A 22116-nucleotide genomic window follows, 5' to 3' on the forward strand; every position below is an offset into this window, starting at 1 on the left:
AGATGTCCACATCCTAATCCCCAGAACCAGTGAATATGTCCTTTTACATGGCAAAAGAGACTTTGCAGATGTGATTCAGTTAAAAACCCTGAGATGGGGAAATTATCCTGGATTATCCTTGTGGGCCCAGTGTAATCACAAGGGTCCTTAAAAACAGACATTTCACCAAAGAAGACATACAGATGGTCAAGAGGCACGTGAAAAGATGCTCAACATCACTAATTATCAGAGAAATGCAAATCAAAACTACAATGAGGTATCACCTCACACCAGTCAGCAGTCAGAATGGCCATTATCAAAAAATCTACAAACAATAAATGCTGGAGAGGGTATGGAGAAAAGGGAACCCTCTTGCACTGCTGGTGGGAATGTAAATTGATACAACCACTATCGAGAACAGTATGGAGGTTCCTTAAAAAACTAAAAATAGAACTACCATATGACCCAGCAATCCCACTACTGGGCATATACCCTGAGAAAACCATAATTCAAAAAGAGACATGTACCACAATGTTCACTGCAGCTCTATTTACAATAGCCAGGTCATGGAACCAACCTAAATGTCCATCAACAGATGAATGGGTAAAGATGTGGCCTGTATATACAATGGAATATTACTCAGCCATAAAACGAAACGAAATTGAGTTACTTATAGTGAGGTGGATGGACCTAGAGTCTGTCATACAGAGTGAAGTAAGTCAGAAAGAGAAAAACAAATACCGTATGCTAACGCATATATATGGAATAAAAAAAAATGGTACTGATGAACCTAGTGGCAGGCAGGGCAGGAATAAAGATGTAGACATAGAGAATGGACTTGAGGACACAGTGGGGGAGGGGGAAGCTGGGGTGAAGTGAGAGTAGCATGGACATATATACTCCACCAAATGTAAAATAGATAGCTAGCGGGAAGCAGCCGCATAGCACAGGGAGATCAGCTCCGTGCTTTGCGACGACCTAGAGGGGTGGGATAGGGAGGGTGGGAGGGAGGCTCAAGAGGGAGGGGATATGGGGATGTATGTGTGTGCATGTGGCTGATTCACTTTGTTGTGCGACAGAGGCTAGTGCAGTCTTGTGAAGCAGTTATACTCCAATACAGATTTTAAAAAAAAAAAAAAAAAACAGAAGAAGAAAGCAGAAGTCAGGCAGGGGAAGATTTGACTATAGAAGAAAGGCACAGAGAGATACAACATTGCTGGCTTTGGAGACTGAGGAAGAGGCCACGTGCCAAGAAATGTGGGCAGCCTCTAGAAGCTAGAAAGGGCAAGGACACAGATTCTCCCCTAGAGCCTCCTGAAAGGAATGCAGACCCACCAACACCTTGATTTTAGCTCAGTGACACCCATGTCAGACTTCTGAACTACAGAATTGTAAGATAATAAAGTTGTGTTGGTTAAGCCACTAAGTTTGTAGTAATTTGTTACAGCAGCAAACAGAAAACTAATACAGTCCCAAAGGTTATCCCAATCACCCTTGGTATGCTTCAGTGCACAATAAAATAAGTAGCCAGGTCACCAGGCTAGGAACTAATCATTCCCTTGGCTTCACTCAGCTTCCCAGTGCAGCTTCTGGCCATTTAAATGCCACAAAGTAAGAGACTGACCATTAATGACAGTTCCCACCCCTGAAGATTTGGATTCTAAAGGTCTGGGACACAAGAACATCTATGTATAACTGGTGACTCTATTAGAGATGGTTGGTGGGCCACACTTTGAGAGACATTCATTTTACTCACAGGAGCTTACAATTTAGGTGCTAAGTAAATAGAATTCTGGTCCATAATAGATGAATAAATATGCATACTTCCAAAGAGAAATTAACAGCCAGGGCAAGGGTAAAAGGCTGGAAATGGCCCAGAACACATAAATCCTTCCACATGCTTATGTTAATAAAAACGTGTCATAGAATTAAGCCAGATGAGATCACTGTCTGCTCCCTCCAGTGCTTCAGGGCTCTGGAGCAGGCAAAACAGAATGCTGGCAGCCCTGCAGACCTCTCATGAAAAAGTGTCCCTGGTGAGCACAGCCCCCCACCTGTCCTACCTGTCCCACCTGCTTCTTTATGAGGTGGTAATGTGCTGGCCCAGGGTGTGTCATCTTCAAACTGAACCCAGCTGCTGATGGCTGAAGCCAGGTCAGGTTGAGGCTGCTCAGGGCTCAGGGGAGGGGAGGCCGCTTCAGAGATGAGGCCCATCTTTTCAGAAGAGTCATCGTGCTCTGAGGGGGAAAGGTCCTGAGAGCCTCCATCCACCACACGGTTCTCCCCAGAAGAGATCTCGGACTGGTCTGAGGAAGACGATGGTCCTGGGAGGTGCTCTTCAGTGCCCCCTGAAACAGATACCAGAAACTACCATCACATCATGCGAGGAAGGCCACTCTTCAGAACTGTCTCGTGGAGGAAAAACAAAGGACAGGCAAGCAGTGATCAAAGGACTCACCATTACAGGGTGTGAGGGCAGAAAAACAGCCATGCCCACCTGCCTCTATGCTTAAAGACTGTTTACCTTAAAATGTATAAAAACTATACCCTAGGATGTCCATAGCAGTCTCCATGCAGGCTGAGACTGGGAGTCTTGTTCACTATTCTTATCCTACCATCTACTCCAGTGCTTAGGGGTCACAAACAAAATTCCTACAGAGGCCGAGCAACAGATAGAACTAGGTCAAATTAGAAAAGCGAAAGGCAATGGGGAATGGTGGAGACTGTGGCTCAACAGGAGAGCTTCTGTCTGGACTAAAAACATTCAAATTCAAACTCTGCGCCGTCCAAACAACACACATCTGCGAGCCACCATGTGCAAACCTCGCACTAATGACCAGCTAAATATGGCACAGAGGCCCTTCCTCTAGCTTTTGTATCACTGCATTGGTCCTGGAACATTTAAGAGCCTTCAAAAATTTGTTTTTAAATAACAGAACTAGATCCCAATTGTGGTGGTGATTACACAAATCTATACGTGTGTTAAAATTCATCAACTGTAGACCAAAAATGGTCAATTTTACTGTATGAAAGTGTTTAAAAAATAAAAGTACTGATGTGAAACTCCTTTCTCCCATCACTAGCCAAACAAACAGGTCTACCTGAATGTAATTATTTAGATAAGCGCTGTCCTAAAAAAGTAAAAGGTGGGCCATATATGAATTTTAAATTTTCTAGTAGCCACATTTTAAAACTAAAAAGAAACAGGCAAAACTACTTTTAATAATACGTATTTCAACTCAGCATGTTGAAAATGTGTAATATCAACATGTAATTGATAAAAAACTGTTAATAAAACATTTAACTTTTACTAGGTCCTCAAAATTCACTGTGGGTATTTCACATTTATAGCACATCTCAATTCAGACTAGCCACATTTCAAAGACTCGATAGCCACACGGCTACTGTATTGGACAGCACACCTGTAAACTCACACTTTCCAGGTGCTGTAAATGAAGCTGGGACGATTTCAGGTGGCAGTAGCAGCGGCCATGGAACAGAAGCAGCTGACGTGGTTCTGTAAATAGCTCCCGCATCCTACCTTGACCTTCATCCCTCAGCACAGTTCCCCAGAAGTCAATCTAGCCACCTTCATCATGATCACGGGTGACAATTATGAGCTCTTTCCATGTGCCAGTCACTGCTGTAAGCACTTTACATGTTAATTCATTTAATCCTCACAACCACCCTGAGGTAGGTACTGTGATTACCCGTACTGCACAGATGAACCACCACCCAGGGAGGTTAAATCACTTATCCACCCAAGGACACATCATTCATCCATAATGGAGCCAGGATTTGAGTCCAAGGGATCTGGCTCCAGCTCCTGTCACTCTTGACAATTATGCTTTAAAAATTGAGACAATCCGAATTGCTGTTGGGAATAATAACCGAAAAGACTGAGCATAAAGTACTTTGGAAATAGGAAGTTAATGTTCATTGGAAGAAAGCAGCCAATACTTTTGGTGTTTCCAGGTCCTTGTTTGGGGCCCTAGGTTCTAAGATGTTTCCTCCAGGCTTCTAAGTGGAAGAATCTGGACCTCAAGAAAGTGACAAACTGGCTCTGTTTCCCGTATCAAGATCCCCCCCCAAAAGAATGATGAAATAGAAGCCATAACAAGCAGGTGTGGTTCTTTGTTAATCTTTTCACTTAGGCGATGGAAGTTCTCCTTACCCTCAGAAGGGACAGGAAAGAGCGGCTCCTCATTGAAAGAGACCCACTCCGACTGGTGGGTAGCGATCACATGGTCCAAGGTCGTCATGCTAGGAAGGTGCTGGTCATCTTCACACTGCTGGCCTCAGGCAGACCCCAGAGCAATGCCTGGGGTGGGGTGGGGGTCTGGTAGCACAGTGGACTTGGGCCTGGGGTCTGTTATGGGGGTCTCGTGGAGAGTGGCACTCAGAACGTAGACAGATTAGCCTCTCTTGCCTTTGGTTAATCTGCCAAGTGGAAATCTGTTTAAAAAATAAAAATTAAAAGGGATAACCATCACATTATAACCAATCCACACAGGTCTTGAGCTTTCAACACTGCCCACAAGGAGGTCTGGGTCGTTTCCAACCTATTTACCTTTCTCTATCCCTGTCTTGCCTTCACTTCTCTTACAGAAATATCTGCGTTTAGCATCAAGATCTCTGTATGTGCCTTCAAATCAGACATAAATAATCATGCAGATTTTAGCAATTAAATTCTCCAATTTTCCCAGTTACTATATTTTGGAAATACTTTTATCTATAAGGCCATCATTGTAGAACAAATATTAAAATTTTTCAAAGTGCTTTCACTTTCCTTTACCAGATGGCAAAATAAAAGCATGTTCTTTCCTATTAAATCAGTGTGGTTTGTTGCCTTAGGCAGGTAGCTCTTTGCAAGCCTGATTTAAATCTTTGGCAGAAACCCAACCATCTCCAGATGGTATCTCCAAGCATGATTTACCAATCAAGAAAAACAGAAAAGGAGTCATCTTATTCATTTGGAGTAAGGGGGTAGGGCATATTTACTTTAGTGGAAAATGTGAGTTAAAGAAACACATTTTCACTCTAGGACAGTTTGAATTAGTATGTAAAAGTCTAGCCTTTACTCACATTGCAATTATGTTCCATGTAAGGATACTTAATAGACTCATAATACTGCTTGTACAATTAATGTCTTTTTACAACTGGAACCTAACTCTTGATCTTATAATGAATTAGTAAAATCTGAATTAATGTTTCCACATAAGAGCTACTATCCACCTTGAACAGCATCAGTTCTTATTAACTGAATACTCACAATATTCACTTTAGTCTAGAATAATTTAACTTATAGCCTTCTAGCTGGTGCACAATAAAAAGAAAACATTGAAATTTTACTACAGGTTATTATCTGCAGTAAATAATCTATGCTAACGATAAAGAGAATAGAAACATTTAATAGCTTTTGTTTTGGTAATTAAAACAATTAGTTTTGTTGCATGATGCTTCCTAAAAACGAGTAATGTTTCCCACAGAATCTATAATTTTCAGAAACCTATTTTCATACCATACTTTGACTGAATAGCCATTGTAGTTGGGTAAGTATTATTATAATTCTTTCACAGAGGAAGAAATCTGGGCTGAGAGAAGTTAAGTGACTTATCCAACACTTTTGCTGTTTCAAAGCCTTTGTTTGGTGCCCTAAGATTCTAAGATGTTTCTCCCAAGTTTCTAAGTGGAAGAATTCACACATCCTAGGATAGTGACAAATGGACTCTTTTTATTCCATAGTAAGAGACCACCAAAAAAATGATCAAGTAGAGGTCATAACAAGCAGGTGTGTTAGATGCACCAAGCTAGGAAGTAACAGATGCAACACTTGAGCCCAGGTCTTCTGATGCCGAAACACTCTAATCTTTGGGTCATAGCCACAAAGAAAAATACTAGAGAATATATATAGACTACCACCAACTAAAGTACTTTACAGACATTAATGACAATGGAACCATAATGAAATGATCGGTGAAACTCCTCACTGGAAATCTGCCAGGGAATCCAAGCTGTGCGCAGAATGGAAAGTCCAGAAACCTCTCTTCCAAGTTCCTCTCCTAAGATCCTTACCAATCACAGGACCAGACATGTGCTAACAGCCTGGAGAGTGAGTGCTCCAAACCAGATCTCACCAGAGAACCAGGCAGGGCCCACGGACCCAAAGAGCTGATTCCAGTGGGCTTCTCCCATTAAGCCTTTCTCAAGCCCGTCAAATGTTAGCATCACTCAATGTGGCAATGGCTGCAGGCCAAGATAAGACAGTAAAATTGAAGAGTCAGATTCCCCCTCTCCCAACAACAGCAGCATGCAAACCAGTTCCAACAACCACCACAAAGCCACAATACTACAAGTCCACGTGCTGACATTTGCAGCATCATAGCTCAATGGGGAAAACATCCTGCCCATCCCATGATGATGAATCCAGCGAAATTCACGGATGAGTGTGGGTGGATGAGGGGAAGGGGAAGGAGAGAAGGAAAAGGGTGAAAATAATGGAGAAAATGTCTAGAAATTTTAGAGCTCCAAGATTTTAAAGACCAGTAGTCCAGCTCTCAAGTTTTACAGATGGAAAAAAAACCCAAAAAAACTGAGGCCTAAGGAAATCAGGCATAGTAACAACAGAGATTGAAATGGGCTCGGGAGTTCCACTGTCTGGATTTGAGTACTGTACGGTCTTTAAGCCTGCAGCAAAACTCAGGTCATAATTTTAAGGATTAAATAAGATAACATACACCAAGTGCTTAGTACTGGGACTGGAAAACCCTATGTAACAATGATGATGATCATAGCAGGTGAGCTTACAGAGGGCTTACTGTATGCCAGGCCCCAATCCAAGCTCTTTATAAATGTCAACTATGGTCATCGCTGCCGTAGGTAAATGACTCACACAAAGGTACACTGTTTGCTAGTCGAAGTCTTGGGACCAGAACACAAATTTCACAAAACCACCCCGTTTCTGTCACTTACACATTCTGATTTTAGTGATTTCCCTTTTCAGTGCTTTTTAGAGCAGTTCTCCCAGATGCTAAACAGAGTCACGCACTCAACTCCCTCTTTATAGATGCAAGCGCTTTCTGGCTGAGGAACCAAGACTACTACTCAGAAGTATGAACAAAAGAAGAGCCCCCAAGATTTATCTACCCTTCCTCAACTTGCCCATCCCAGATCCAGACATGGCTGGTTACAGACCATGAAAAGTCTCAAGAAAGGCTGGGGGAACAAATTTATCACTGGGAACCGCCTATCATAACCCTGTGAAATGGATTCTAGGTATTTGCCATGAAACAGCTATATCCAGTGAACCCTGAGATGCCTGACCTTGAGGAGTGCTGGGCGAGCAGCTGGAAGCCCTCAAAGGAACCTGATCATTGTGAGGCTACGTTCACAACGGAATTGGTTTCTCTGTAAAAACCTCACCCCGTTTTTAGAACATGAATCATAAAGTGAGGCTTAGAATCACCACAAACGAGCAGTGACTCACTATCAGTAGCAGTGCTGACCAAGAGACACTAAAAATCTCACTAAAGTCTCTGGGCTGCCATTCCAGAGAGAAGCTTCTTCCTCGGCTTCCCTTACACGCTAAAATGGGGCGGGGGTGGGGGTGGCGGGTGGAGAATGCAGTTGACTGAGAAGATGGGAGTCCGAGAAATAGTTCTGCCTTATGCCAATCTTCTAATATGCATTCAGGAGCCCTAGGTGTCCAGAAACGTATCTGGCACCCTTGGGATATTGAGCGATCAAGCAGCTTGCAATCTAGCTGTGGAGATGAAGATGCTCAGGATAGCAAACACAACAAATCTGGGAACAACTGCTTGCTGGAAGACACACCAGAAATGCCGTGACAGTATGGTCATAGATCTGCAAGGGCTGGAACCATAAGGGACTAAGCAGGTTTTTGGATTTGAAGGACATCCTGGGTTCTGAAACACTGGAAGGGAAGAGTAAGGACATCCTTGGGACAGGGGTTAGTCTAAGTGACAATTAAGAATCAGACCTTCATGGGACTTGTTTTTGGACCAGTAAAGAGGTCAGTCTGATGACTGCTGAGGTATCTACTGGGGAAATGTGGGGAGAATGGACTGATGGACCTTAACAGCTGAGGAGAAGAGTTCAGTGGGAAATGGGAAGTTGGTGAAAGTCTACGAGCAGACAGTGACCCAAGAGATGTGCTTATGGGAGATAAACATTCCTCAGACTGTACCGAGCAGGAATTTGGTGATGGAAGCTATCAGCCACAACAGGACCCTAATGTGTCGCACAGAGCCGGGGGCCAGCATCATCAGGAACATGTACTGGGTACTCTGTGCTGGACCCATTCTAGGGCCTGACAGTACAAGGAAGACTGAGACGGCATCACTAGCCTCTAGTAGCTTACAGTAGAATGCAGGGAGGTATGACAGTGACATAATAACACAATAGGCTCTTTAACCTATTGTGACAAGTTAGCCATCAAAACAATGACAGCAACCTTATAGAGAGCTAGGGTGTTAAGAGACTACCAAGGGCTTGAGCAGTAGGTGGTCATGAGCTGCATCTTAAATGGGAAGGGAGGGCTCTGAGAAAATGAGCAGAGGGGCAAAGGCATTCGAGGAAGAAGGAGCAGAAATGGCATGTCTAGTTCACAGTGAGTTACGCTCTGTTTATCTGAAGAGGGTGGGAGTGAGTTGAGTGCACTGGAAAAGGAGGGGTTGGGACAGTGACAGTTCTCAATTTTAGGATGAGTTTGAACTCTTGAAACTACCCTTTCAGTTCCCACAGCCATTGCCTTGGTTCAGCCCCTCCATGTCTCTCATTCAGACAGTTACTAGTCTATTACCTCTCTCCCTGCCTTCAGCATTATCCCCTCTAACCTATTATCCAAACAATTATGCCAGCGTGGTCTGCTTAAAACCTGAAGATGCCCATGCCACAGCTCTGCTTAAAAAGTCCTCAGCGGCTCCTTTCTTCCTGTGTTAGCCAGAGTCAGTTTTTGTTGTTTGCAATGAAGAACTCTGATACACGGTACCCTTCCTTGACTCCCACTAATCCCACTTGTTCCTTATCCACCATGTCTTCTGTATGCTGGTAGTATCTTACCTACTCTCATTTATCAAATGATAATGAACCTGTTTGCTAATATGGCTATCATGTCAATTAGCCTGTGAGCTCCCTGAGGAAAGCGACTGGATTTTGTTCTTGTGGATATCTCCAACTCTTTGACTAGGGTCTGGCATTTAGGAAATGTTTATTGAGTAAATAGCTTAACGAATGAATGAAAGAATGGACAAATTAACTTGTTTTACCACATAGTAGGTAGCTTCTTCAGGTCTTCTGAGCTGGCAAATGTTTTAGAAAGGTTAATTTAAACACCATGTAGCACTTTCCTGGTGGTGCAGTGGTTAAGCATCCGCTTGCCAATGCAAGGGACACAGGTTTGAGCCCTGGTCCAGGAAGATCCCACATGCAGCGGAGCAACTAAGCCCATGCGCCGCAACTACTGAGTTGGCACTCTAGAGCCCGTAAACCACAACTACTGAGCCCATGTGCCACAACTACTGAAGCCCACACGACTAGAGCCCGTGCTCCACAACAGGAGAAGCCCGCACAACGCAACGAAGAGTAGCCCCCACTCGCCACAACTAGAGAAAGCCCGCGCGCAGCAACAAATACCCAACGCAGCCAAAAATAAGTAAATAAATAAATTTTTAAAAAAATAAAAAATAAATAAACACTATGTATAAGATAGCTTGGGAAACAACCTGGATATAGGGCAACTTGTCCATTCCCCTTTCTCTTTGATCTAACACTGTGCTATTCAATTCCAACAGCAGCCACTAGACACAGGTAACTATTGAAATGTGGTTAGTCCAAACTAAATTAAATTCTTTTATAGTTTCTATTTCTCTGCTGAGATGCCTTTATATTCATTCATTCTGACAATATTTTCCTTTAGTTCTTTGAACATATTTATAATAGTTTCTTTAAAAGCTATGTCTGCCAAATCCAACATCTGGACCATTTGGGGATTCGTTTCTATTGACTTTTTTTTTTTTTTTTTTTACTATGGATAATATTTTCCTGTTTCTTTGCATACCTAACAATTGTTGAGGATACATGAAGACATTCTAGATTTGATCTTCCTCTGCAGAGTTGATTTTTGCCAGAAGTCAAACTGTCTGCCCACCTTGATCTTGCATAGGCTTGCGTAAGCTTGGTCTTCCACTTTGTTGGATGAATCTTTGCAAAGTCAAAGATGTTCCCCAACCTCCTCTAACTACCGCAGGACTCAACTTCCAAACTCAATTTCCCTTGCAATTTTTCTTGACAGCACTTGGCTCTAAGCTTTGTTAGGGTAGATTTAAAGTAGGCCTTACTCTACAGCAAGTGTTGGCAAACTATAGCAATGAACCAAGTCTGGCCCTCTGCCTTTTTTTTTTTTTTTTTTTGCGGTACACGGGCCTCTCACTGTTGTGGCCTCTCCCGTTGCGGAGCACAGGCTCCGGACGTGCAGACTCAGCGGCCATGGCTCACAGGCCCAGCCGCTCCGCGGCATGTGGGATCTTCCCGGACCAGGGCACGAACCCGTGTCCCCTGCATTGGCAGGCGGACTCTCAACCACTGCGCCACCAGGGAAGCCCTGCCTTTTTTTGTTAAAAAAAAAAGTGACACTGGAACAAAACCATGCCCATTCATTTACATGTTGTCTTTGGATGCTTTTGCTCTACAATAGCAGAGTTGAGTAGGTATGAGAAATATTGAATGGTTCACAGGGCTTAAAATAATTACCATCTAGCCCTTTATATTAAAAAAAAAAAAAAGAAATTTACCAACCCTGCTTGAAAGCATAGACTTTTGCCCCTAAGACACAGATTGTCTGTGTCTCTTCTGGATGCTTGGGATATTATTAAGGTGTTAAAAAGGTTTTTCCCCTGTTTCTGGGCTGGACCACCAGTGTCCCTCGGTATCAGCTGCTTGACCTTTAGTATCTCTGTCCAATTCTCAACCCTGGAGCCGCCATTTTTGGTAAATCTCATATAGTTTTGATCTGTTCATGGGCACTCTAGCCTGGCCAAGGACTCCCTGGGTACACCCAGAGAGTGTACCCAGGGAGTCCCGTTCCCCCCCAGCCCTATGCAACCCTCTCCTCTCTAGTGCACTGCCCTGTGGATTCTAGCTGCTTCAATTGCCCCAAACTCAGATCTGTGTTTCCTTAGTTCAGCAGGAGTGCTGTGCTCAGCTGAGACTCTGGCATACTCCGCTGCAATCAGGAAACCCGCCCCTGGAAGACAGCCAAGGTGAGCATCAGGCTCACCTCATGAGTTTTCCTTCACTCAGGACGGAAATACTGTGCTTTCTGTTGACCAATACCTGAAAACAGTTACCTGATACATTTTGCCTGGTTTTGTGGTTGTTTACTGCAGAAGGACCAGTTTGTTAACCAGTTATAGCAAGAACTGAAAGTCCTCCCCTGAAACATTCCTTACTGACTTGTGCTCATTTTTAAAAAAAGAAAAAGACACTAGTGCAGATCATCTATACTAGGGTGATTTTATACTAATGTCCTGGAAATATTAATAAGAAGTTTTACAGAACATTTATAAATCATATGAGAAGGAAAGGAGGGTTTCATATAGCCATATGGATTAAATCCATCCCTTCAGAGCTGGGACAATGTTCTATTTTGTTAGGTTAGCTATGCTATAAAATATCATAAAATAATTCTTGCTTGGTTAGAGGTTATTTAAATCTGAGAATTTAGTGATCTTCCTTCTATATCTCTTTGTCATATGTATTCAACTAGACAGTTACTTTAAAAATCTCCGCATCCACTTGTTGGGTTTTGAGGTTACTGACAAATGCTATCCAGCCTGCTATCAGGGGTTTATGCAAATACATCTTAAACTAGATCCTGGTGCCAATTCCAAACTCCAAAGTAAAGCCTCAAATTTTTCCTGGTCAAGGAAAAGCAACTAAAGGTCAAAAGGAAAACTGGGAAGAAAGGAAGGATGGGAAAAAATAAGACTGTGTGAATTCTTTGTATTTCTTTAGAACTTTCTTCTAAAATAAGACATTCAACAAACTTACACTGAGCATCTACTAAGCACTCAGAATTGTGCTCAGTACAGTCATACAAAATAATATCAAGCATGGTTTTACACTCTGCAGCCTCTGTCACAGTGGGCTACAGAAATCACAAAAGTTAGGGCTTCCCTGTGGCGCAGTGGTTGAGAATCTGCCTGCTAATGCAGGGGACACGGGTTCGAGCCCTGGTCTGGGAGGATCCCACATGGCGCAGAGCAACTAGGCCCGTGAGCCACACCTACTGAGCCTGCACATCTGGAGCCTGTGCTCCGCAACAAGAGAGGCCACCATAGTGAGAGGCCCGCGCATGGCGATGAAAAGTGGCCCCCGCTTGCCACAACTAGAGAAAGCCCTCACACAGAAACGAAGATGCAACACAGCAAAAATAAATTAATTAATAAACTCCTACCCCCAACATCTTTAAAAAAAAAAAAGAAGAAATCACAAAAGTTTAGTCAGGAAGTTAAAGTAACAATGTTGCTTGCTTCATAAATTCTCAGAATAAGCAGAAGCCTGGAAGGCCTGATTACCCTGTAACAAAGACCTAAATCAGATTAAGGACTTGGAACACTGCTTCTTTTCCTTCTTCTTTAAAATTCTTTTCCTTTGTGAAAGAACAGAGTTCATGTTAGATAGATAATTATTCTATCATGTGATTTTTCTTCAAAATAAACAATCTTGATGGCTGTGCTATCCAACAACTTCATGGCTCCACATTCAGAGTCAAGGATCTATGTCACACTTGACTTGCAAAACAGGTTGCCTCTGATCTCGGTGCATTCCTGAGGCAGTGACCCGTAATGACATCCCTAGGTAGCTGAACAGTATGTCACATTCAGTGAATAACCCTGGTAGGAGGTCAAGCTTTAAAGTTTGTGGAATACTTTCTAGCACCTTGAACTCTTAGAAGATGGCTTACTCCATCTTGTAAACTCATCTCAGCTTACTTCAGTTTTACATCTGGAATAGAGATACTAATATCTCCCTGTATGAAAGTAGGAAGTTGGTGTGGATAATTTCCTTTCATCTATATTTTAGATGTTCTATCATGAGGCTGTCAGTTTCCTAGGAGTCTATAGGAGTCTTGTGGGTCCCAATGGCCATATTTCCTAAGCATAACCCTAAAACTTTCCAAGAAGCTTAACAAAATATTGTTATTATAGTTCTTTGAAGCTGTCATAATTGTAAACTGCATCTAATTTCAGAGATTAAAAAATATTAAAAATTGTATATATACATACATATATTTCTTAGAATCCATGAAATACATTCTTATTTTTATACCAAATACTTACCAAAAACCACAATTAGTATATATTTCCAGGATGCAAAGAAACTCATGGGTAATTTCAATCCATTTTTATAATAACACTAAGATAAGTAAAGCAGAAATTTCTCTCACTTGATAGATAAGGGAACTGGCTCAGAGAGGTTGCTTGACTAGTCTAAGGTCACACAGCTAACCATGACAGAGGTGGGACAGGATTAAAGTCTCTTGACTCTAAATTCTGCATTTTTTCCACTATACCACATTCTACCTTCCAGAAAACAGGTATAACAGATATGTTAGCTACATCATCAACATCCATTTCCTCTTATCATCCAGCACTGGAGGATAGGTCATTATTGGTTGAGCCAATCACAATAATTCCTATTCCTGCTTTCCCAGCCTCCCTTGAACCTATGGGTGGCCACTTGGCTAAGTTCCAGCCAATGAGACATAAATGGAAGTACGGTCAGAAATAAAGCTCTGAAAAGTGTTTTTTATCTATGTTCTGTTTTGCATCCCCAATGAAGATAACAGATATTACTCATGCTGTCCTAATCCTACTCATGTTCTCTTTCTTTCCTGCCTTGAATACAGTCATGATGGCTGGCTGGAGCTACTATAACCACAAGGAAAGGCTAAGAGAATCACAGAGTCATTGATCCTGATGTCATTGAGCCACTGAACCAGAATCAATAATCACTCATCTCTATATATATTGTTATGTGAAAAAAAAAATTTGGTTTAAGTTATTATAATCAAGTTTTCTGATACTTACAGGCAAATGCAATTCTAATAAAATAAGACAGAGAAATTGTGGCAAGCAAAATTCTATGATGACTCCCATAATCTCCACACCCTGGTGTTACTATTGTGATTATGTCATAGTACATGGCAAAAGGGATTTTGCAGATAGAATTAAGGTTACTAATCAATTGACCTTAAGGTAGGGTGACTATCCATGCAAGCTTAAGCTAATCAATGAGCCCTTTAAAAGGAGAGAGTTTTCTCTGGCTGGTAGCAGAAGAGGAAGTTAGATTCAAAGTGTGAAAGGAAGGTTCTCCACTGCTGAGATGGAGGCCACAGGGCAAGGATCTGAGGGCAGCCTCTAGGAGCTGAGAGTGGTACCCAACTGAGAGCCAGAAAGATAAAGGAGACAACAATCCTACAACCACAAAAAATTGAATTCTCTCAACAAAAGTCACAAGCTTAGAGGAGATCCTGAGTTCCAGGTGAGAACACAGTGACCAACCCTTAATTTCAGCCTGTCACGTACTGGGCAGAGGATCCACCCAGGCTGTGCCAGCGCTACAGTTTAAAAATGGGACAAAAGATACAAGATGCGGTTAAGGTTCTCGGAAGAGAGGACGCGGTTAAGAAGGCACATCTTGGGGCCCAACCTGGACTTATTGAATCAATTCTGGGAGTGGATTTCAGGAATCTGCATTTCAGCAAGCTCTTCAGAGGAAAGGTCAAGTGAAGACAAGTGGCCGTGTGCTCTATAAGAGAGCTTTTACCAGAAACTGAACTGTACCAGAACCTTGATCTTGGACTCTCCAGCCTCCAGAACTTGTGTTTACTGATCCATCTCCAGGGCCACCGCCATGTCCAGCCAGGGTGGGAAGAAGTCCACTAAAAGTCCCGGTCTGCCAAGTCAGAAGTCATCTTCCCTGTGGGCCGGATGCTGCGGTACATCAAGAAAGGCCTCCCCAAGTACAGGATCGGAGTGGGCCCGCCTGTGTACATGGCCGCCGTCCTGGAGTACCTGACAGCGGAGATTCTGGAGCTGGCTGGCAATGCAGCAAGAGACAACAAGAAGGGCCGGGTCACGCCCCGGCACATCCTGCTGGCTGTGGCCAACGATGAAGAGCTGAATCAGCTGCTAAAAGGAGTCACCATCGCCAGCGGGGGAGTGTTACCAAACATCCATCCAGAGTTGCTAGCGAAGAAACGAGGATCCAAAGGGAAGTTGGAAGCCATCATCACACCACCCCCAGCCAAAAAGGCCAAGTCTCCGTCCCAGAAGAAGCCCGTGTCTAAGAAAGCAGGGGGCAAGAACGGGGCCTGGAAATCCAAGAAGCAGGGAGCAGTCAGCAAGGCAGCCAGCGCTGACAGCACGACCAAGGGCACACCCGCCGATGGCTTCACTGTGCTCTCCACCAAGAGCCTCTTCCTCGGCCAGAAGCCAAACCTTATTCACAGTGAAATCAGTAATTTAGCCGGCTTTGAGGTGGAGGCCATAATCAATCCTACCAATGCTGACATTGACCTTAAAGATGAACTAGGAAACACGCTGGAGAAGAAGGGTGGCAAGGAGTTTGTGGAAGCTGTTCTGGAACTCCGGAAAAAGAACGGGCCCTTGGAAGTAGCTGGAGCCGCTGTCAGCGCAGGCCATGGCCTGCCCGCCAAGTTTGTGATCCACTGTAACAGTCCCATCTGGGGTGCAGTGTGAGGAACTTCTGGAAAAGACAGTGAAGAACTGCTTGGCCCTGGCGGATGACAAGAAGCTGAAGTCCATCGCCTTTCCATCCATCGGCAGCGGCAGAACGGTTTTCCGAAACAGACGGCAGCTCAGCTGATCCTGAAGGCCATCTCCAGTTACTTCGTGTCAACAATGTCCTCTTCCATCAAAACGGTGTATTTTGTGCTTTTTGACAGCAAGAGTATAGGCATCTACGTGCAGGAAATGGCCAAGCTGGTCGCCAACTAGGCTGAGGAACTGCAGAACCAGCCCACACCGTGCCCCCGCCTCCAATTTGAAAGAAAGAAAAGAAAAAAAAAAAAAAGATTCCCTCCACTCCTAGTGGGAGGCAGGAACCCTTTCATTTTTTTCAGTTTTGCTCATCTAGGGAAAATAAGGTTTTGGTTTCCAGTTTAATTGTTTTTGACCTTCTAAAATGTTTTTACGTTAGCACTGATAGTTGACATTACTGTTGTTAAGCACTGTGTTCCAGACCGTGTCTGACTTTAGTGTAACCTAGGAGATTTTATAGTTTTATTTTAATGAAATCCTGCTTGACGCAGAGCAGCAGGAAGAACAGTGTCTTCTACGTGGGGCAGAGTTCAGGAAGTCCATTTTGTAACCGTGTGTCGTGGTGCTTTATTGTATACCCAGTGGCATTCTTTTTACTATAATGTTCCTTTTTTTCCCCTCAAGAAGAAAAATCATGAATTTGCAGCAGACTTAATTTTTGTTTACTTTTTGTCTTAATGATGGATTTGAAAATGAAAGATTTAAAAGGCAGAACAGAATCTGTTGTCCTTAATTATATTTACAATTTGGAATTCGTGTGAATTGATTTAGTAAAATGTTAAACTGTTAAAAAAAATGGGAGAATTAATTCTAGAGCTCAGAATCTCAAGGGCCTGGGCATAGCCTTCTTTAGACAATTTCCAAACATGGATAAGGGACTGAATTTCAACAAAAATTGCCCATAGTACGGAGTAAATTAAAAAACAATACAGTAGCAAAATACCACTAAGCTTTACATGTAGCACTTTGGAACATATTACATGGATTTCTCTCTCTAGAAAGTTTAATTTCTTTTTCTGCCTTGCTTACTTAGGCCACTGCAAAATTAGCTTGCCTTTCCAGAGACAAGGAGCAAAGCTGAAAGGGTGATCATTTTCAGTGCAAAATGTTAAACGACAATTTTGGGTGCCTTTCCGTTGAAAATCAGGAGGCCAACAAACATTCAACCAGTTTTCTGGAGAAGGAATGATGATATCATGCCAATGACTCTTCAGTTAGGGATGTTAGCATTTTGGAAGGTGTCAGAGGTGGGATGAAGGAAGAGTGAGCACAAAGGAAGGAAAGTAAAAGTAGAACCAATTGTGGAATCACCAAACTCTTTCTAAAAATAGGATACATAGGTACTTCCATGGTGGTACAGCGGTTAAGAATTCACCCTCCAACGCAGGGGACTTGGGTTCGATCCCTGGTCAGGGAACTAGATCCCACATGCTGCAACTAAGGAGCACACAAGCCGCAACTAAGACCTGGTGCAACAAGGATAAATCAAATAAATAAAAATTAAAAATAAATGTTTCCAAAAAATAAAATAGGATATGTATTAATTCATCCAACAAATTGTTAGTAAAGACCTGCTAGATATTCAGGTTACAAAATAGATAGATACAGACCCTGCCTTCAAGGGGTTTCTATCCAAGAGGGGAAAATAGGGATGGGACAAGTCACTATAAACAAATAAGAATCCTGCAAATCGATAAATGGTTCAGACAAGGAATAGCAAGGGATCCTATAATATATAGGGTGATAGGAGCGCTCTCTGAAGAGGTTACATTTAACTACTACCTGAAGGATGAGAAGACCCAGACCATGACAAGAAATAGAGTGTATTCATGGTAGAAAAGACCAAAGACACAAAGAGTCTGAGATGGGAAAAAATTAACAAGAAGAAAAAAAAAAAAAAAGAAAAAACTTGAACTGAGCATAGAGGGAGCAAGGAGGATGGGGCATGGGATAAGGTTGCAAAGGTAGTTCACTTTATGAACTATGTAGATATGGGGTCTTGTGAGCCAGATTTAGATGTTTAGATTTCATTCTAAGCACAATGAAAAGCCAATGAAGGATTTAAAGAAAAGTAACAAAATTCAATTTGCCTCTTTAGAAGCTTAGTGGAGAACAGATTGGAAGAGGAAAGAATGGAAGCAAAGAGAACAATTAGGAAGCTACTGTACTAGTTGAGACAAAAGACAATGAAACAACTAAAGTATCCATCAACAGGTGAATGGATAAACAAAATGTGGTATATACAAATAATGGAATATTATTCAGCCTTAAATAGGAAGGAAATTCTGACATATGCTATAACACGGATGAACCTTGAGGACATGTGCTAAGTGAAATAAGCCTGTCACAAAAGGACAAATATTATACTATTCTACTCATATGAGGTACCTAGAGTAGTTGGATTCATAGCAACAGAAAGTAGAATGGTGGCTGCCAGGGGCTGGAGTGGGGTGGGGAGAAAGGGAGTTATTATTTAATGGGTATAGAGTTTCAGTTTTGAAAGATGAAAAGTGCTCCTCTGGAGATGGATGGTGGTGAGGATTGCACAACAATGTGAATGTACCTAATTCCACAGAACAATACACTTAAAAAAGGTTAAATGATAAATTTTTTGTTATATATATTTTAACACTATGACGCTCCAGCCAAGCCCTAGGACCCTGTGACTCCAAATGGACAGAAAAGAGAAGGGAGCCCAAGTTAGGGAGAGCTGCCATGCTCTGTCCCTCAATACAAGGGCATGTAGGAGCCAGAGGTCCTGGACCAAGCAGGCTGGACTATAGCCAGCTGCTTAGAAAAAGGTTGGAAATGCGGCTTTTCTCTATGAGATTCTTTGAATCTCAGGCTTGGGTGGAAAAAATGAAAATGCTGCTAAACAACTCAGTAAATACAGAAACAAATGTCCTTGGTGATAACTCTATCAGCAGGAGAGGGGCAAGTACCAGGCATTCCATAACAAGGGCAGGAATTTCCTGAAACCACAGACAATTTTACAATTTTGAATAATTATTAAGCGAGATAATGTGGGTGAGAGTGCTCTGTAGACTGCAGAGCATGATTCAAAAAGTAAGCTCTGCATATTTTTGTCAATCAAGAAGGAGAATGTGGAAAGGGATAGGGGCCCAGAAAACAAAGTCTGGTGCTTTGCAGACTCTCCTGGGGCCACCAACCATTCTTCCCCATGGCTGGTCAGGGAAGCAAAGGCACAGGGAAGGGAGCAGCTGCAGTGCCTCTTGCTTTCTAACAGTGATGCCCATAGCCCTATCTCCTACCTCCTTGCCCTGGACCCAAGGACTACGTATGTGCAGGCTCACCTCTGTCATCTCAGATCATCTCCTTTGTTCCTCCCACCATCCTTCTGAGGTAGGTACTCTTAGTACTAATCAAAAAATTTCATTTTTGAGATGACAAAGCTGAGTAAAGAGAGGTTAAGTAACTTGCTCAAGGCCAGACAGCTAGTAAATGGCAGTGCTGGGATCCCAACCAAAACTGCTCTGACTTTGTAGACTTTTCTCAAACAATTCATTGACTCATTCAACCAACCAACAAGGAATAAGAGCTTACAATGTTAGACTTTCCTGGTGGCGCAGTGGTTAAGAATCCGCCTGCCAATGCAGGGTACACGGGTTCAAGCCCTGGGCCGGGAAGATCCCACATGCCGCGGAGCAACTAAGCTCTTGCGTCACAGCTACTGAGCCTGTGCTCTAGAGCCCGCGAGCCACAACTACTGAGCCCGTGTGCCACAGCTACTGAAGCCCACGTGCCTAGAGCCCGTGCTCCGTAACAAGAGAAGCCACTGCAATGAGAAGCCCGCGCACCGCAACGAAGAGTAGTCCCCACTCACCACAACTAGAGAGCGCCCGTGCACAGCAACGATGACCCAACACAGCCAAAAACAACACAAATAAATATTTTTTTTCAAAAAAAGCGCTTACTATGTTCCAAGTCCTGACTCTGTGCTAGACGTTAGGAATAGAGAAGTAGATAATACAGAATCCAGAAAGGTCAATGGCCTCATACTCACAAAGGACTTTAAATACTAATAAAAATGAAAGCACATGTTTCTTCACAGAAATACACTGAAAGGTTTGAAACATGTGCCTCCAACCTTAAATACATGTCCCATTACCAAACCACCCTTCACAGAGAGTTTAATGAGTATCATTTATAGCTCCTATAGTTACCTTGTATGTAGCAAAATTATATTACAGTGTGGGTTTCTATGTGTATGAGTATACATTGAACATTTGAATTTGGTTCATGTAAATATACAAAAAAGGTCCCAATACTTTTCTAACCCTGTCTTAGAAGTTTTTCAGTCTTTACTATACTGGAAACCTCAGAAACAGGAAGGAATATTGGTCTTTCTCCCCTATGTCTAAGAGGTCCTCAACTTGAAATAACACCAGGGGTTACTATGGAGGACCACCAAAGGTCACAGGAGTGGGATGCGGTCACCCAGGGAGGCTTCCTGCAAGAGGCTATATCTAGCCTGGGTCTTAGGAAAATGAACAGCACAAGCTCTGCAGTCAAGCAGGCCAAGTCCCCCCATCGTTAACTGTAAACATGGGCATGTCTCAAACTCTCTAAACCTGAATTTCACCTAGTATTGATAGTTTCAGAGATTCCTGTAAGGATGAAAAAAGATGCTTCATGTCAGACTTTCAGCACAGTGAATACTATAAGTGCTCCATTAATGTTATGTAGCACCATTATTATTTCCACTAATAAAGGGTGAGTAGGAGAAACAAGGCACGAACTTGCTGATTTCATTCCTGTGGTCCTGACATTCAGGAAGTGAAAGTGGAGGAAGGGGGAGATCTTAGAAATTTGGGGAAAAAAGGAAGTAGTGGTGTGAGCTTCAGCCTGAGACAGGAAACAGCCTGCCCAGCTGGATGTGGGCCACTCGTTGGCCTGGAAAGGTCTAGTGAAAGAAGGTACCATAGGCGGGACACCACGTTGGGCGGCTTTGGGACCCCATTTATGTGGTCACCTACGTGAGTGGTGTCTATGCAGTGTGTATCGCACAACCTGTGTAGCAGAAGGCAGCAACCTTCCCAGATGGGCGCTCGAAGGGTCCCTGAACAGAAGACTCCGCTGCGAGAGGCACCAGGCAGGGTGTCCCGCTGCTGGTGTGTCCAGATCAGCTGGGCTGTCTCAGTTCATGGCGGGGCAGCAGTATTACCTGCACTGCCACCAACCTCTTTGGACCTTATGCAAACCCTACCTAAAGGAGTCCAGCTGGGACAACAGAATGTGGGATTATTGCAATTTACAGCACAGCTACAGGAACACGGAACTTTCATTTTAGAAGCTCCTGCCAATGGTCCCTATACCAAGAATAACAAGGATTAGAGGAAATAGAGCTCTAGGCCATAGATCTCAAGCTCAATGGGTGGTTCTATAATAAAGTGAGCTCAATATGGATTTGTGTAGAAAAACACAGAGCTTTATTCCCCCCAGGTAGAAGACAAAGAGGAAAACTATATCCTTATCCTTCTTTTGTGGAAATGAAACTTTCCTCCTGGGCTGAACTACCAACTCCTCTTTAGTCTTTCTACTGCAGTGTTCAGCATCCCTACTGCCCAGAAGCCCTCCCCAGCACTCCATCCTCTCCCAAATAACACTCCCACAGCGCAGTGCTGCACAACTCTGGGTGGCGCCATTCACGCACGAAGCAATGGGGACCCTGCCCCTTATCTGAATGCTGCCCTACAGGTGTAAATTCCAGCAGCCCTGAAATAGCACACGCCCTCCCACCTCAACATCCACACTTTAGAAAAAGAAAGGAAATGTCGAATGTTCAGGAGGAAACCTCCACTGGGAAAGAAGATGAAAGTAACTGGCTATGGCCATAAGAATCCTTGGGCTTATTCTTCACTCACCAGTGAAGCAACAGTGATAGGAAATAATAATTAAGCCTGGGTAATCAGGAGAATGGCAGCTGAACTGAGGGCAGAGAAGGTCCCAGTAAATAGCCTAGAGAATTTAGGAGCGTGGAATTAATTGGGACTGGGGGTGGGAAATGAGGTAATTTAGGATACGTTGAGATTCAAGGGTTGTGAAACCAGAAGGTAGGTGTAGAAAATGTAGATTTGGGGCCTAGAGAAAAATTAGGGGTAAAAAGTTCGATTTTAGAGTCATTTTAAAAATGAAGATATATGAAGCCAAGGGAGTGAATAGGTTATCAATGGAGGAAGTAAAAAGACAAAAAAAGATGGCTGACTCTTGGATTGTGTGGTGAGAGGAACTAAAGTGTGTGTGTGGGGGG

At 43.1% G+C, this 22116-nt stretch overlaps 1 protein-coding gene and 1 pseudogene across 4 annotated transcripts in view; one reads left to right on the forward strand and one right to left on the reverse strand.

Annotated features, from left to right (window-relative positions):
• STON2 (stonin 2) overlaps positions 1-10771 on the reverse strand; it is a 136652-nt gene extending 125881 nt beyond the window's left edge. The window contains exons 1-3 of one of the 4 annotated variants that reach the window (XM_089908041.1): positions 10058-10771; positions 4154-4434; positions 2043-2327 (exon numbers count right to left, since the gene is read on the reverse strand). In XM_089908041.1, the coding sequence (XP_089764167.1) occupies positions 2043-2327; positions 4154-4241 (373 nt within the window). In that variant the 5' untranslated portion in view covers positions 4242-4434; positions 10058-10771. Of the gene's footprint in view, positions 1-2042; positions 2328-3413; positions 4435-10057 lie in introns of those variants that run through there. The other 3 variants (XM_089908044.1, XM_089908042.1, XM_089908045.1) reach the window with 3 other exon arrangements.
• Positions 10772-14916: 4145 nt separating this feature from the next.
• Positions 14917-16364, forward strand: LOC111176193 (core histone macro-H2A.1 pseudogene; annotated as a pseudogene).
• Positions 16365-22116: the final 5752 nt, after the last annotated feature.

This window comes from Delphinapterus leucas, chromosome 2, assembly GCF_059928025.1.
Source record: "Delphinapterus leucas isolate spDelLeu-1000000601 "Yukka" chromosome 2, BTC_Dleu_Yukka2, whole genome shotgun sequence".
NCBI lineage: Eukaryota > Metazoa > Chordata > Mammalia > Artiodactyla > Monodontidae > Delphinapterus > Delphinapterus leucas.